The sequence below is a fragment of the Falco rusticolus genome, chromosome 1 (genome assembly GCF_015220075.1).
Source record: "Falco rusticolus isolate bFalRus1 chromosome 1, bFalRus1.pri, whole genome shotgun sequence".
Lineage (NCBI taxonomy): Eukaryota > Metazoa > Chordata > Aves > Falconiformes > Falconidae > Falco > Falco rusticolus.
The window spans coordinates 27206746-27223657 of NC_051187.1; the positions used below are offsets into that span (position 1 = coordinate 27206746).

At 50.0% G+C, this 16912-nt stretch overlaps 1 protein-coding gene across 3 annotated transcripts in view; it reads left to right on the forward strand.

The window, feature by feature from the left end:
- Positions 1 to 10798, forward strand: part of SGSM1 (small G protein signaling modulator 1) — a 48393-nt gene extending 37595 nt beyond the window's left edge. For all 3 annotated transcript variants that reach the window (XM_037375255.1, XM_037375253.1, XM_037375254.1), the window contains 7 exons: positions 261 to 845; positions 1040 to 1164; positions 2499 to 2581; positions 2945 to 3054; positions 3352 to 3448; positions 3852 to 4019; positions 4531 to 10798. In XM_037375255.1, the coding sequence (XP_037231152.1) occupies positions 261 to 845; positions 1040 to 1164; positions 2499 to 2581; positions 2945 to 3054; positions 3352 to 3448; positions 3852 to 4019; positions 4531 to 4619 (1257 nt within the window). In that variant the 3' untranslated portion in view covers positions 4620 to 10798. The remainder of the gene's footprint in view (positions 1 to 260; positions 846 to 1039; positions 1165 to 2498; positions 2582 to 2944; positions 3055 to 3351; positions 3449 to 3851; positions 4020 to 4530) is intronic.
- The last annotated feature ends 6114 nt before the right edge of the window (positions 10799 to 16912 follow it).

Consider the following 16912-nt stretch of genomic DNA (forward strand, 5'->3'; position numbering starts at 1 on the left):
TCAGCTGAAGCTGTCTCTCGCTATAGTAAACAAGTGGAGCCACAGCCAGACATAGCACTAGTAAGTTAAAATGCCCTCAAGTCCTCTGAGCTTTCTTCCACTGGTTTGAGCTTGTTTGAGCCCTGCACATGTAGAACAGATCTTTCTCCCTCCCCACCGTGGGGGAACGCGGACGTTCTTGCCCCAAGAGCTGCGTTCAGCTGTTAACTTTGCTGAATGCAGGGCATTTGCTCACTGTCACACAACCCTTTGCTTTGCAGGTGTTTGAATCTGTTGATGAAGTGGAACAGACTGAAGCGGATGCTCAGCTGGAAGATGGCAAACAAAGCAAGATCCCCAATGGGACGGTTCCCAACGGCACGTGTTCCCCTGATTCTGGCCACCCCTCTTCCCAAAACTTCTCCATCACATCGGGGTTCTCAGAGCGCAGCTTCAGCAATGAGGACAGTGCCCTGGAAACCAACAAATCCTTGGCCACCTCTCAGGGAAAGGCTGGTGGGTCTGACGTGCCAGCCCCACAGCACCTGGAGGGTGCCCAACAGGAGGAGAAGCTGCAGGGCCAAGACAGCCTGGAGGGTGAATTTCCCACCGGTGGAAGCATGGACTTTGTTCCTGTGGTTGAGAGCGCAGCCAGGGTCCTGCATGATCGTGATGCTGTGGCCCTGACTGTGGTAGAGAGCTGGGCAGACAGTGAAGCTGAAAAGCAGAGCTTGGTGGAGAGTGAAGATAACCTCTCTGAGGAGCCAGAGATGGAGAGTTTGTACCCACAGCTGGATTCTCTGACTGTAGCTGATCTGGCCAACAGTGAAACATCTGCTGTCTCCTCCATGGGCGTCACCTACTCTGTAAGTGCAGACTTCTTCACTGGGTGGGTTTCTTCCCGAGTGCCTCACTATTTACCTGCATTTGCCCTGTGCCAATCCTGAAGTTGAATGTACTACTCCCTTCCACCCAAACTGCCCTGTCGCTCTGTTGCCCTTGCAACTTTCTTTTTGTTTTTTATTTGAAAACAAATCAGCTTTGCTTTTGTTTTGGGCAGCCAGAGCTGCTGGACATGTACACGGTGAATCTGCACCGCATTGAGAAGGATGTGCAGCGGTGTGACCGCAACTACTGGTACTTCACCCCTGCCAACCTGGAGAAACTCCGCAACATCATGTGCAGGTAGGAGCTGTGGGGGTGAGGGTGGGGGCCTTCCGACACTCCCTGCGATGGGAGCAGGCTCCCGATGCTGCTGGGTGGTTTCCCTGAATTCGCCTTGAGGCTGGAGCCTCAAACTTTGTTGTGGTTACAGAGTTTTGCCTCCTTGCCTTCCTCCCCCAAATCCTCTCGTCATCCCCGAACTGGGGCCACAGCTCCAAGGGCCTCACACTTGGCAGTCTGAGGAGTCTGGCCATCCTGCCTTGTGCTGCTCTGCCCCGTGACTGCTGTCTGTCTGGGTCGTTGGCCAAAGCAGAGGGCTCCCTGGGGCTGCCCAGGCACACTGCCTTGCGCTCTGAACCCAGTGCAGCCCACCTGCTCTCTGGAATATGTCTGGAAAATGCTTTAATGAGGATCAGCCCGCAGAGCTGTAGTGCTAATGAGGAAGTGCCTGAAGCAACCAAGTGGTTAGTGCCTCCCCACGAACCCAGGAGACGGCAATACCTGGGTGCATTTCTCATTCTCTTTGCTTAGTCCCTGTACTAAGAGGTTGCTGTGTGACATTCACTGACTCAAATCAGCCCCAGCTCAGCAGCTGCGGCTGTTTCAGGGGCAGCGAAAGCTAAAATAATACTGCCCATATTGCAGATATGAGGAGAAGCTGCTATTTCATTAGAGCTGTCACTTTATCTGACAGCCAGCATTGGAGATCTCTGCTGAGATAAGACCTACAACACAGCAGATTTTGGAAAACTAGCGGGCAGGATGGAAAAGATTGTTCCCTTGTGCCAGCAGTGGCTCTGAGTCCTTTCTGAACACGTTTTGACTTGCTACCAAATATGGGAAGATATCTCCGCAGGACTGCCTGCTTCCTGGGACGCTGGGTCCAGGGAGGCAAAGCAGGCGATACTATGCAAAGTGCACCAAGAGGATGAATTGAGGGGGAAGGGCGAAAATGAGAGATGAATTAACAAACTCTTTTCAGTCTCTGCCCTTTGACCAACTACCCTGCCTTGCTGTGCTTTCCACCCTGCACTGATTTCCGTGCAATGGCCATGGCACAGCCCTGGATCAACACCCTGCCATGGCCATGGCCATCCAAGACTGTGCCATGCGTGGCTTACCTAAAAGCCACCACAGGAGCCTAAGCATTTACAGGCCAGCTATAGAGGAATGGAGCACAGGTGTAACAGAATAAAGAAATCTGATTTTCCCTGCTTGCTGCCATGCACTGGTGGCAGCATGTAGGAAGTGCCAGCATCCCTGGAACAGAGGCAGGGCATGGACAAGCAAGGCTGTGGCACTCATGCCTGGCACAGGGAGGGCTCACGGGCCACCTTTCCCGCTCTCTCACACAGCTACATCTGGCAGCACATTGAGATTGGCTATGTGCAGGGGATGTGTGACCTGCTAGCCCCTCTCCTGGTCATCCTGGATGATGGTGAGTGGGTGGCTCTGCTCCGCTTTCCCCTTGCCTTTGTGGGAGCATGTGGGGGGATCTGCTGGGATGCTGGTGGCCCTTTGCAGTGGGAGGGTCCCATGCTCAGAGGTGTGGAGCAGCTGCTGGAAGGGTCCCATTGGGCCTTGATGCTGTCTGACTCCCAGGAGCCCAGCCTGGGGACAATGTGTATTTTTTGCAGTGTGAGCTGTCTTTCCAAGGCTGGTCCCTACCGTATGCCCCTGACCGTGTGTGGAGTGGGGTGGAATATTCCTGCTGCGGGTGGATGGCAGGGTATGGAGATGCGGGTGCAGATGCAGCAGTGTCCGTACAGCCGAGCAATGACTGTCTCTCCTTTCTGTGCAGAGGCTCTGGCTTTCAGCTGTTTCACTGAGCTTATGAAGAGGATGAATCAGAACTTCCCCCACGGAGGAGCCATGGACACCCACTTTGCCAACATGAGATCTCTGATCCAGGTAGGGGGGTCCTGGCACAGTGATGGCAGCCTCTCAAACCAGAGGGGGAAAGCTGTTCTAGGGGTGGGGTCTCAGAGGGGCTGAGAGGAGCTTTCAGTGGTGGGAAGCAGGAGGGAGAGCAGGGGACTGTAAAGACAGCCTGGAGTAATGTGTGCTAGAATTGCAAAGGAGGGAGAAGCTGAGTGGAAGGTGGTGTGGTATGTGGAAGGAGAACGGTGGGAATGGAGGAAAGCAGGCAGAGGGAAGTCTGGTGCCTCTGGTGTGTACTTCTGAGTTTCCTTTTGCTTTTCTTGACAGATTCTGGACTCTGAGCTCTTTGAGCTGATGCACCAGAATGGTGATTACACTCATTTCTACTTCTGCTACCGATGGTTTCTGCTGGACTTCAAGAGAGGTGTGTGCTGAGACCAGCAAATGGGGAGGGAAGGCAAGGTCTGCCATGCTTCTCAATACACTCTGCAACTTCAGCTGTTTGAAGTTAACTTTTTACCATGTGTCCCTGTTTTGCTTTTCCCTGGTAGATTTGTGGCTGACTCTTTTTGTCTAGATACAGGACCTGTTGTTCCAGAGCTGCTGGTGAGCCTTTGCCAGGTTTGCATCCTGAAACCTGTGCCACCTGCTGCAGGCCAGAATATTTATCTCTGCAGATGACTGACTTACTGCTTCCAAGTGGAACAAGTTCTTGTGGGAAGAAACCACCCAGTGTGTCTTCCCCCTGCTGCTGTGAAGTCTGAGTCAGGATGGTTGTAAACCCATGGCTGGTGTAGTGACTGCTGGGCTTTTTCCTCTGTTAACAGAGCTGGTGTATGATGATGTGTTCGCCGTCTGGGAAACCATCTGGGCAGCTGCACATGTTTCCTCTGCACACTATGTGCTCTTCATCGCCCTGGCTTTGGTGGAAATGTACCGGGACATAATCTTGGAGAACAACATGGATTTTACAGACATCATCAAGTTTTTCAACGGTAAAGCTTGTGTTCTTGGGCTGAATTTGTGGCAGGTGCAGATATAGGCGGCACATGTCTGTCTGACTACAGACAGCCATATCTGGGCTATACTGGTAAATGTTTAAAACAAGTAGAGCAGTATGTGGTTGTGTGATGCTGATACTTGGAACGCGATGGTAAAGAGCCCCATTGCCCCAGACTAGGCTCTGGGGGGGACTGGTGATGCCTGGGGAAAGCCAGCCTGCCAGCCTTGGCAACAGCCCACCTTGCTGTGCTTGAAGGGAGCTGTGAGTGTAGGTTGTGCTTCCTGCTGGCTGTAATCATGCTGAGAGGAGCTGGATAACGATGGCTCTTCAGAGTCAGATGTCTCTGCGAGGGATGGTGCTTGGGAACTTGGGCAGGAGTTCACAGCTTTGTCTCCTGCACAGAGCTTGGCTGAGCAGCAGGGAGCTGTGAGGCGGGGGGCACTCCTCAAGATGTGGGACTGCTCAGGTCTAGCCCCTTTGTGGGTTCCTTCTGTCTGTTCCAGAAATGGCTGAGCGGCACAACACCAAGCAGATCCTGAAGCTGGCTCGGGACCTTGTCTATAAAGTCCAGACTCTGATCGAGAACAAATGAAGGATGTGGGGAGGAAGATGAGGCATCCAGACAAAGAGCCAGAACTCCCCTTCAATGCTTCCTCCCCTTCTCCTTTATCTTGAAGTGCCACACCTGTGGAAATAAGGTAGTTGGACACATGCTGCTGTCTAAACTGGAAGTACCCTTAGCTCTCTGAGTGCTGTGTTCAGTGTTAGGCCCAAGGGCCCCGGCTCAGATCTTCGCAGCCTTCTTCAGTGACTTAACCAAAGATCCGTACAATTGCATTTCACTGCTACGGACTTGCTTTGGAAGCAGGACCCAGGCAGTCGCTTCCTTGCCTTGCTGCAGGAGAAGGGCAGCAAGTGTTGTTACTACCACGACTGCTGAGGCAGTTGCCAGCATCCCAGATCGGAGCTCGGGGTTTGGGAGAGCAGAGCTGCCAGCCCTCCTCAGGGCTGACTCGGGCTCGACAGCCTTTGTTGGAAGGGGACGAAGCTGCTTGCTTGGACAGCCATTACCCTGTGGCATGGGGAAGCCAGCCAGCCCAGCCAGCCTGAGCAATACAGGGATGCTGCCAGTACTCGGTTTCTTACTGTCATTATGAGGTTCTGCCAGTAACAGAGAGAGACTTTGATCACAGAAATTTTTCTTTTGATCTTGTCCCTTGATGCATAGCATCCCCTTTAGTATTTTTTTAGGGCTCTGTTCTCTCCCTGGGATTTTTACATCGTTTGATACTACAGCATCTGAGCACACAAGAGTTTCATATCTGGATGGGTTTTCAGAAAAGCTCCAAATTCAACATGGGGTTTTTCTTTCAAATTCCGGCCTCTGTAGTGCGCTCTGAACACTGGAAAATCTGGTCCTAACCTCCTCTGGGAACTCTAGACTTGAGGTTTTCTTACCTGCCTTACTCTAGTTGCTTCTGTTAGGAGTCTGGTCTCCCTGTCATTCTCTGCAACCCCTGTTAGGAGGAGCTCCTTGGAAGGCAAGCCAGAGCTCCCGGCTTTGGTGGCTGTCCTGACTTTCCCTCTGAAGGTGCCTCTCTCTTCCTCTGTTAATTTAAAGACCAGCTCCTCAAAGCTAGACAGTGCAAACAGTCCCCATGGTGCCTGCAGGTTTTCTGTGTGCTTCTGGGGCTGGCTGCAAAGTCCCCTAAGTCCACTGAAAGTCTCCAGTTAGGTCTTGGTGGGCTTCTTTCACAGGCCTGTGAAGAGGAAAATAGCCCAAGGTCCCTGAGTGGTCTTTGCTTTTGGAAGATGCACTTCTGTGGCCACTTTTCCTGTAGTGGTTCTCCAGCGTTGCAGCTCCTGGAGCACACTGCATGAAGTGCCTCTCCAGCACTACCAGCGTCAGAGCTGAGCTGCTGTGTCACACTAAGGCTGCGCTATGGAGGGTTTGGATTCATTTTTCAACTCAGGTAAAAACAATAAAGGAAAAGGAGAGGTGTAGGTTGTTGGTTTAGTTCAGCCAGGGAGGGCTTTGTCCTGGCCACAGAAAGCTGCCATGAAGGTGTGCTTCCATCAGCAGGGAAGACACTGGGTTGTAGCTTTCTATAAGGGTACTTTCTCTCAAGTTTTGCTGCAAAAATTTGTGTTCCCCCTCCATGCAATGTGTGATGTGTGTGTGCGCGCTCTCCTCCTCCCCTCTGCAAGATAAGGCACTGCTCTTCTCTTGCTGTTGGAGCGCTGCTCACCAGAAGGGAAAAGGGGCCCTTCCCTTCTGTGGAACATCTGTCCGTGCTGACTGTGTTTTGTATTTACTTGTGGCGTGTGTCAGGTGTTGCTTGCAGAAAAAAGATGCAAATCTGCAGAAGAGAAAACTGCTGTTTCAGAGAAGTTCTGCAGAGTGTGGTGGAGCAATGTGCAGTTTCTGAGCAAATCGGCTAGTCTTTCTGCAGTACAGGGATGTGGAGGCTGCAGCTAGAAAAACCAGGGAGCAGTAGTGCATCCAGAACCCTTTAGGGAAGAGGACTGCAGCAGGGGGTGAGAGCAATGGGGCGCCTTTCATGTCTCATAAACCCAACAAGCAAATGTGTACCAACAATCTAGGAAATTATTTGAAGCAATTTTCTGCATGAAATCTCTAAAGAGTGTTTGGTCTGTAGTAGCACAGGAAACAACAGCATTTGAGCTTCAAATCTGCCAGTTTACATGTGAATCTTTCATCTTTCCGCAAAGCAGAGTGAAAACCTCGTGCCCTCCTTACCAGGTTGTTCCTGTTCCCTCTCTAGGACAGGCCATAGTCTGCTTCTATCACCTTCTACGAAGGGGGAGGGAAGCACTCTGTCCTTCCCTTTCTGAGGGACAAGAACCAACAGGTCAACTGAAATACAGTCTTATCAAGCAACGTCACTGACACTTTATCTTTCAAGCTTCTGTTTTTCTTTCCTTGGTTTTTAAACAGAAACAGCCAAGAAATTCTGCACAATATTTGCTGTCTGTGTTAATTGAGAGTGTCTTTGGGCCGCTCGATAGCAGTGTATTTTGAATAACTTCTGGGGGAAAAGAAGTATTTATTTATTGATTGTACATTCCTGTGTGTCCTTGTATACTGAAGTACGTGAGCGTGTGTTGTTATGCAGATGGAGATATATCTTTTCAATGTTCTTTACGATATCTTGTAAATGTTTACCAGAAAATTGTGTCTATATATATAACATATATATATACAGTATAGACAGAAAATGTGAATTAAGCGGGTTATTTTTTGAGAGGGGGGGAGAAGAAATCTTTTGCTTCTAAGAACTGTGTGGTTTCTATAGCACCTATTCCATGATGTGCCAATCTGTCACTGTCCCTGTGCTGTGAGAAGCGTTCTGGTACGGCTGACAGGAAGCTCAGAGCAGAACCACCATCATGACCTCAGCTTGGCTTCATTTTAGTTCTGACTTTAAAACTGGAAAAGAACAAAAAAAGGAGGAAGATATTTTATAAAAAGCTTTGTTCTGGCTATGGTGCTGATTAGAGCCCGCAGGAGCGGACCTCTGCCAGGGTTTTGTCCCTGCCTTGGGATCAGCGTGGGTAAGAAGAGTTGCAGAGCTGAGGCTTGGTGTGGGTTGCAAAGAAATTGGATAGTTGAAAGATATGTTATGCCATTTAAATTGGGACTAAAGTCATTCACCTTTGCAGCTGATCATGCTGTTTGGTTAGGAAGGGAGTGTTACATGACCTGTACAGAGTATTTGTGGAGCTGATCCACTCTCCGAACTAGCACCTGTCCAGACTAGCTCTGTGGCAGGCAGTGCTCCCCACGCGCTGCTCTACCCTGATTCGTACAAAAGTCAGCAAAAACCATCTGCCCCCAAATACTCCTGGGAGAACTCAAGTCTGAACTTGGAGGTCTAGCTTTGTGTTCCCATGCAGATCTGAGACAGAAGGCGCGAATGGTGTGCAGCCCCTGCACTGGTGGATGGTGCTGTTCGCTGGCTGCCCGCCCTGCCAGACCCTCGCCGTGCTGCTGGCAGGGGAGCGCGCAGGGCAGCAGCTGCTGGAGGTCAGAAACAGGCTGCGATAGCCCCTGTGCTCTGCCCTTCCGCAGCCCCTGTCCACTCGGGGTCCCAGCTCAGTTTTGAGCATCTTCCCAGCACTCGCAGTGGGTAGCAGCTGTGCTCCTTGCGGAGCCCTCTGTGGCAGCCGTTGTCTGACCCACAGGTTTATGTGCTTGTGGGGACCCACAGTGAAGCACCACCAGGAGTCTGGGGCTCAAGATCTATTTGATGGTTAAAAGCTACTAAAATGTAAGCAAAGGTTTTTGTTACGCAGTTGTTTGTCGGCCACCTTCGGCCTCAGCCTCTCCTGCCTGGCTCTGCCCCTCGGCTGGATTGCCCTGAGAGAAAAGCATTATTCGGGGTGTCGAGACATCAGAGATCTCCCATCTGTGCAGCCAGAGGATCGCCTGTTTGCCGCAAAGGGAGAGGCTTGTTGCAGGGGAATGCTTGCCCATATACAGTAATCTCGTCTGGCTCCCTGGAGGAATGTCTCATCCCAGCAGCTCCGTGCAGCTCAAATCCACCCTATGACTGTCTTTAGCCTGCTGTTGTTTGCTCTGTAGGAGCAGGGACTCAAGTTGCTCTGCCTTCTGGCTTGAGACTGCTGCATCCCTCCCCTGGCTGCAGCAAGGTTTGCATCCCGCTTGCACCCAGCCCACGTTCTCTGCTCTAGGTCACTTGGAGCTGAGCCTGAGCAAAGGACTGACTCCCTGGGCTGAGCATCCGCGGCGGTGTGGGGCTTTCACTTTAGCTTTTGTTAGGGCTGCTCAGCTAGCAGATAGTCTGGGTATGCATAAATACAGTTAACGTTTGTGTCCCGGCCCCATGTTCCCTCCAGGGAATTACTAATGGATTCTCTTTCTGTATTTGAGCTTTCTGCTAACACAACCTACCAAATAACTCTTGGTACCCGTCTCTTTTAGTGTCACCCATATAAACACTTTAGAAGTTGTCTTTGTTCCTAAATGTGTGTGTTTTATAGGAGTTTTACTGTGTTGAGTCTCTGAATTGCTTTGCTATTAACACTCTTCATGAAGACTGAGAGGTGGTTGTTTTGCATGGGAACTTGCTGCTCTCATCCAGCCTCTTAAGTTTTGAAATCGCTTGACATACCCACGTCTACCTTTTATTGTAACAAGGGCCAGCAGCAGAAGTGCAGGTATCAACCATCGTCCCTGCTTAGTGAAAAACAGATCAAGAGAAGTGACTATGCTTGATGTGGTACCTTGGAATTGCAGTTCTGCTGGGAACCCACCCATGGGCAAGCTGAGCCCATCCCAAAATCTCACCTTGGAGACACAAGCCTTGTGGCCAAGAGCAGTTTATGGGATGAGATTCTTATTTGTTCTTTATTTATTCATTCACTTAATTTAATCTGGCTGGCTAGTTTTGCTTTCTTTCCTCATTTACTTTGAGTAGCTGGCTAATCCTCTGCACTGGGAGCCACTGTGGCAAACAGTCCTCAAAACAAGTGTGGGACCAGTGTCAGGATTCTCACCATGTAAATTTGCTTTTAGAAATCTCTTAAGATATCTTAAATTGCTGTTCTCTACTGTGGCACTGCTGTTGAGCTAGTGGTAGCCTCTGAGCCCGTTATCAATAGGACCAAAATAAATGTCATTTCATCATAACTGTTTGGGAATTTTCATGAGTACTGAGCAGTTCTGGGCACGTTTTCAGCATTTTACTATCACATGAGCGCAAATTGAAAGAGCACAACTTAGAGGTGAAGTGACAATTTTCTAGCAATAGGGAAGGGTTGTAACTCTCACCAGAACCAGTTTTCAGAAATTCTTATAAAACTTTTCAGATACCCTGAAGTAGATAAAATGCCATTTACTGTTGCCAGCTATTTCAGGCACTCCAGTGATCTTCACTCAAGGTCATTATCGTTGTTGCCTGCCATGAGGTGAACACATGCTGCTGATTGAGGCACCTGAAGTCTTTGTGGTCCCCAGCGACACCACATTTATGTTTTACGGTGGCAGCGTGGGCCAAAGTTAAGGCTGTTCTGGTGCCGTAGCCATGCGTTTCTAGAGCCTAGAGTGTTTGCCTTTCTTCTAAACTTTGTCTGAATCCTGAATTTCCTGGAGAATGTACATTGTTGGAATAGTCATAGCAGTCTTTTAATATATGTCTAATTTTAGATTAGTGATAAGCATATTCAACCTTAATTTCTCATTCAGTTGTTCAATAACTTCCTTTTTAAAATTGATTTTGCACAATGGAAACTGAGCAGGGAGCCCAAAGACGGAGCTGCAGGTGACAGCTTCTGGTCCATGGCTGGGTGCAATGGCTCCTGAGCTGCTGGCACACGAAGGGTCTGTGGCCCCATCGGCTCTGGGACCAGTCCGGCATACACAGCAGTGTCTGGAGCAGGCAGGTTGTGTCCCAGCCTCTGTCCCACCAGACAGGTCTGCTGCTGGCCTCAGTGGAGGCTCTCGGGTCTCTTGCAGAAAGCCCCTGTTTTCCTCTGCCTGACAAGAGCTGTTGAGAACCCCGAGGAGCTTGGCATGTGGCAAGGGATGGGTATTAAGTGCCGCTCAAGTGGGAGATGACTGGAGGAAGACCACTTCTCATCAACTTTTTTGTAAGGAGTAAAAAGCACCATTTGTCTTTTTTTTTTTTTTTTTTTTTTAACATATCAATGCTAAAATTTAAACTATGCACAGGATCTCAAAAAGTACATGGAAGTTTTAAGAATCAGTGTGGCTTCACTACTAAGGAAGATAAAGAATTGAAAATCCTAATACTGGATACTGAGATACATAGTCATGAAAATGAAATTTTACTATGATCTCCTTAAATTCTCAGAAATTCAGTCTCTTCTTGGACAGTAATTCCCAGGAGCCAGGGAAGGAGAAAGATGTTTTTTACAAACAGAATTAATTGTGGAATCATATAATGGGTTTGGGTTGGAAGGGACCTTAAAGGTCGTGTAGTTCCAAGCCCCCTGCGATGTGCAGGGACACCTTCCACTAGACCAGGTTGCTCCAAGCCCCATCCAGCCTGGCCTTTGTAATGAATACCTTTGTTGCAAATCAGACTCAGATGTAACCTTAGACCCATGATTGTCACCTCCCTAGTGCTAAGGTGTCTTCTGGAGAGCTTGGCAGGGTGAATGCGTGACCCTGGGCTGTCACCCTGCTGCAGCCGCTGTGGAGATGACAGGTTCCAATCCCAAGCTCTGTGGGACACGGGATTACCTCTCAACAGCAGGGTTATGAATGTATCTGATGTACTGGCATTGGACTTTTTTGTTGCCCTACACTGAATTGCTGCTTTTATATGTTGGACGCCATTTTGGTCTCTGGGAGTTGCTCTATCTGAGCTTAATGAGCACTATAGCTTTTAATATATTTGTAGAAGTGCTGCTAATGTTCTTAGATTATTTGAATTCCACACTGTGGTATAAGATCTGTTTTATATTATTTTACCCATGCTTTTGTTTTTTATGTAAACTGTTCCTTATTGTTGTTCAGAAAGAAAAATTAAAGCTCTATTCTCTATGGTTAATGTATTTTCAAATCAATAAAATCTTGGTTGTTCTTTACAGTTGCCCAGTCCCTGGTAAGACTGCAAACGTGGACTACCCTGAAAAGGCAGCGCTGACACCTTCAGAAATGCTGCTTCCGAGAGCACTGGGGGTTATCTGTGCTGCACCCAAAAACACTTTCATCTCTGGGGGAACAGTGGGATGCTCAGGTGCTTCTATCCGTGCTTTGAGGACAGACATGAAGAACCTGTGCAGACCAGGGGCAGAGCCGGTAGGTGAAACCCGGCTCCTTTCTGTCTGATCAAGGCATGCAGGGGAAAGGGAAACCTTCCTCTGTGGACTCGGGGTTGAGTCCCATGGGTCCAGATGTGTGCAGCATGTGTGGGACAGGTGGTACCAGGCTTTGTATCTTCCAGTGCGCCCAGTGAGGCCGCCCAGTGAGGCTGCCCAGTGATGCTGCTTTCTTCCATTTTACCTGGCTGAAGCACAGCCCTTGGGGGGATGCATCTTGGAAAAACACTTCCAGGAAAAAATAGTGTTAAGCACAAAGTTTGAAAAACATGGTATCATCTGCTTTGTCGGGCTCCTTGTCACCATATCCAAGCTGTTCTGCTCCAGGCACTGCTGCTTTCACAATCTTGAGCACTGTAAACAGGCTGCTGTGGTCCTGTAGATCCTGTGTCCGAGTTCCACCTCGCCGCATGGTCGCAGCTGCGGCTGCAGCTCAGCTGTGGGCTCGCAGTGTGTCTGCAGGGAGCTGCTGAGCCTGGCTGCGTCTGCCCTGCCTTGCAGAGGTGAGGCTCCTGGGGTCCTGAGATAATGTTTCTCCTACCAATATAATCTGGGTGCTCTTTGCAGGACTTCTGCTTCCCTCCTCAGAATACCTGCTCCTTGTTGCTAGAAAAACTGCTACTAATTTTTAATAAGCATTCAAACCCACAGAAAAATAACTGGTCAACAACTGTAATAACTTTGGCCTGGGTAAAGCTCCTCTCATTGCTGAATGCACGTTGGTAAATGCTCACTGGTGCCATTAATGAAACAGTAATTCCAATTAAGTTAATCTGCACCAAGCTATTTTTGTGCTTTCCGAGCTGCTGACAAGGAATTTTTCAAAGCAAGAATCAGTGTTGGCCTGAGATCTTCTAGGGCAGAATCTTTTGCTTGCCCTCCGCCCACCTCCAGCATTTCTGTAGCAGGGAAGGCAATTTTGTAAAGTTAAGAGAGCGCTCTGTGCAGCACTGCAATTGTTTGGTTTGTGCTGTGTAGGAGCTTCTCTTGTTTCCTTGCAGCGCTGGTGAGGGGAAGGACTGGGAGCCAGTGGTGGCTCTTGGGAATGAGCAGCCGTGGAGGAGGTTGTCACAGGGCAGGCGGAGGTGTGCTGGGTTTGTTCCCCATGGGCAGCAGCTGCAGCTGGGGCACAGGCAGCTTGGCTGGAGACCTGCGGGCATTTTGGTAAAGGTCCCTCAGCGCCAGAGTCTGGCGGGGGAGAGGTGAGAAGGCTCCTGGGCTGCAGGCTGACTTGTGCAGGGAGTCCCAGTGCGGCTGTGGGGAGTGGGATGGGTAACAGCTCTGGGGATGTGCTGAGAAGCCTGGCTGCCTGCTGCTGTTCGCCAGAGCTCCAGGTCTCTGCCCGTGTGGGTGATGCCAGGCTCCACGTGGTGCTGGGGGTCGTGCGTGTCTTGGCCAAGCGTTTCCTTCCCAAAATATCTCCAAGGAGAGTGCCATCTTGGACGGGCTGTGCAGCAGTCTGCTGGGAGCTACACGTGAGCAAGGCAAGATGCTCCTCAGCATCCCGTTAGGCTGGCCTCCAGCAGGGCAGATGGAGCAGGGCAGAGCTGCTGCTCCTTCATTCCCAGGTGAATGGTGAGAGGCTCCTGGCTGTTTCCAGGCCCCTGGTTGTGCTGGCGCGTGACCAGCTGCACCACGGTCATCTGCGTGCCCGTCCCAGCACACAGGGCTGCAGTCAGCTCCACTTGCTTGCTAGCCCAGTGATTCGTTTGGGGCCAAGGCCAAGATTCACCAAGACCCTGAGAATCACAGCATGTGGGATGGAGGAGCTGAAATGAGCTGGGCCTGAGGGGGAGGTTGGAGCGCTGTGCTAATAAATCGGAGGGGTTGGAGGAGTGCTGGGAAAGGTCTGCACTGGGCCAGCGCATGCTCTGCCACAGCCCAGCCCTGCTCCGCAGCTGGGGACCTGGGGCACGGAGCAAGTGGCAGCATGGCTGGCTGGGGGGAGCTGGGGGTTGCAGCCGGGCTGGGGAAACACAACCCAGTGCTGAGAAACTGCAGCTGTCTGCGTCCCACCACCCGGAACTCGCCTGTGATTGCCCTTTCTCAAACTCAGACATCGTGGCAGCTCCATGTCCACCCAGTCCCATTCCAGAGCTAGTCTGTTCCTTCACAGGAGGCAGAGAACAGCTTTGCTCTGCATCGCTGAGGGCTGGGTCCTGGGATCCCAGAGGCAGAGGCAGCCAGGTGAGAGGCACGCAGCACAGGAATCTCAGCAGCCAGAGGGATGATATTACAACTGTGTTTTGGAGGTTTGTATTTTCACATCGCTTCCAGCTTTCAGAGCTCTCCTTTGCTTTTGTTGAGTCCCTCCTCTCCCCAGGACCTTGCTGTTGCTCTGTGTCCTTTTTGCACTTCTCCCTTCTTGCCCTTTTGCAATGCTTGTTTTGACCTGCATCGTGGTCTTTGCTTTCCCCAGTTGCATCTCTTGGCTGCATCTGTCCAGCCAGCACACGGCTTTGCTGCCTGACCCTGTCCCTCCCTGGGCAGATGCTGTGTGCAGCCAGGCAGTAACACCTCCTTGCCTCTGCTGCCTGCTGCTCTTCAGCCCACTGATACTGTCACCTCCATCCTTCCTCTTGCCATAACTCCCCTGGTAGTGTGAACTTAAACTCATGACTGTTAAGGTGAAACAGAGCAGGAGGAGAAAATAGTTGCCAATTTCTAAGGAACAGCTGGGCCAGATCCTTGGCTGCTGCATGGAGTGAGTGAATTGCACCAATGTCCAGCTGATGGAGAGGTGACAGAGGGCCCTGGTGCGAGGGCAGCCCCAAGCCAGGACACAGTAGTGATTTTTTGTATCTGCATATAATCCTCTGCTAACACAGACAGGGTGTGCAGAAGGCGAGGGAGCGCTCTCTGTAATAGCGCATAAAATGACCTTGGACTTGATCTTGTTAGCTTGCCTCGTGTTTCCTGGATCTATGTCTAGACCTTTAAACTGGTGGTGATATGACAGGCTGCAGTGCTTTTCTTATTGCAGGTAAGCGGGTAACAGGAGTTTAAGGAAACCTGACAAGTTTTTCATTAAAAATCAAGGAGGATGAGAGGAGAGTGGGAGGATGAGCCACTCATGGGTCCCTGCCAGTGCTCCGGGCTGGCACTTGTCATCCCTATAGAGTCCAGAAGGTCTTTGGGTGGGCTTGCAGCACTCCCTGGGAAGTGAATGTTGACCCTGGAAGTGCTTGGTGCCATCAGCCACCCTTTAATGATGTGCTTGTCTGTCCCTGGGCTGGCACTGGGAAGGCAGAACAGATTTGTATCAGCCTGAATGTCTTTTTTAAACAGCACCAATCAAGTTTAAATGCATTTCTAAAAATGGGAGTGAAAGCAAGATTGGATACTAGCTCCAGATTCCTGCTTCTGCATACTTACGAGAAGAGGCTTAATTAAATAAAACCTGGTATTTAATTAATCCTTAATATGTTTGCTTCTTGGGGCACGTTTGCTCTAATGGCACAGCACCAGTTTTTAGTGCAGGCTAATTGATTGCCAGGGAGCAAGTTAAGAACTTCAAAGGGCTGATGAAGACACTCCCCAAACATGCACAGTTTGCAAAATGTCGGTGGGATTCAACCAGCCCTTGTGAATGTATTAATTACCTGATATTAATTGGCAATCTAATCACTAGAGGCCAGGTCCCCAGTGTGCAAAAGTAGAAATGCTCTGCATTCATGGTGTGGAGAGACCAGCAAAAATCTTGCTGTTTAGATGGAGGAAAGTAAATGATCCTAAAAGTGGATTTCATTAATTTTTAACTCTGGATACTTTCTCATAAAAGCAGTTACCCTGAGCTTGTGCTTTGAAGTGCACTTACGTTGGTACAGCCACTGAAATTTCCATCAGTAATGCCACCTCCGTGCACTGGAGGAGACAACAGCCTGCAAAGCAGCTCTTGACTGGTGGCAGCTTCCTATCTGGTGCCGGAAGAAAAACTGTTCCCGACGTTGTGCACTGGGCTGCAAACAAGGGCACTTCAGGAGACCAGGAGATGGTTCACCATCCGCTGGAGTTGGAGGGTGGCAGCTCCTCGGGGAGTGGGAGGGGTGGTGGCAGCCCCAGTTTTTTCCGTGATCTATTTTGATTCTCTGTTGCATGAGTCTGAGCCCTTAGGCAGCCTTCGTGATACTGCGGCTGACAAACCAGTTTTATGTGGCGGCACATGCCCAGGGCAGCCCAAGGCTGTGGCGGAAGGAGGGTGAGGGGGCAACCGAGAGGCTGTGTTGGTAAGCCCAGCAGTGTGGCTGCAAGCATTTGTCCTAGTGCACCCTCCCCACAGTGCTGCCATACATGGCACCTGTGCAGCGCCTCGGCCATGGCTGCAGCGCTGGGAAGGACCAGGCGTATTTATAGGGCTTTGTTAACATGCATGAATGAACATGTTAAATCTCAGTGCAAACAAAGTACTTCTAGTCTAAACATGTACTTCTATTAAGGTCTCCTCTGTCCTGTTAACACCTCTAGCTACATCTGACTTGTTAAGGTGTTCTAACATGTATTTCAGAGGTGCCTTTTTTTGAAGGAAAATAAAGCTATTATACAAAGGCTTACCCACAACTGGATGTAGCAATACCTAGGCTTTGGAGAGCCCCAGTTTGCACCAACCAGTACAGCATGGTTTGCACAGGCGCCACTAACTTACCCTGATGCCAGGGTAAGGTACACTAGTACAGACAGTAGCAACAGCGTTGGCTCCTCAGCTTGCCCAGCAGTATCAAGAGACGGAGGTCTGGACAACAGGGACAGGCTTTGCCAGGCTAGGATTTGGCGTCTGCTTTTGCTAGATTTTTGTGTGGTGGCTGTGGTGGAGCAATTTGTGCTGTGGTATTTCCAATGAGCTGTGGATGTACCTCAAAGCCATGAAAAACAAGCTCAGATAGAGGAGGCAAAAGAGCTGGGATGTGTTGAGCCATTTCTTAAGCACAAGGCAGTAGAGTGCTTTTTCCTGGAGCATTTCTCAAATGAAAGCATTTCTGCAACACTTAGCAGCTGCATTACAATGACATGTAAGCGTTCATGATATTTATCAGAAAGCTCTCAACTATGTTAATGCAC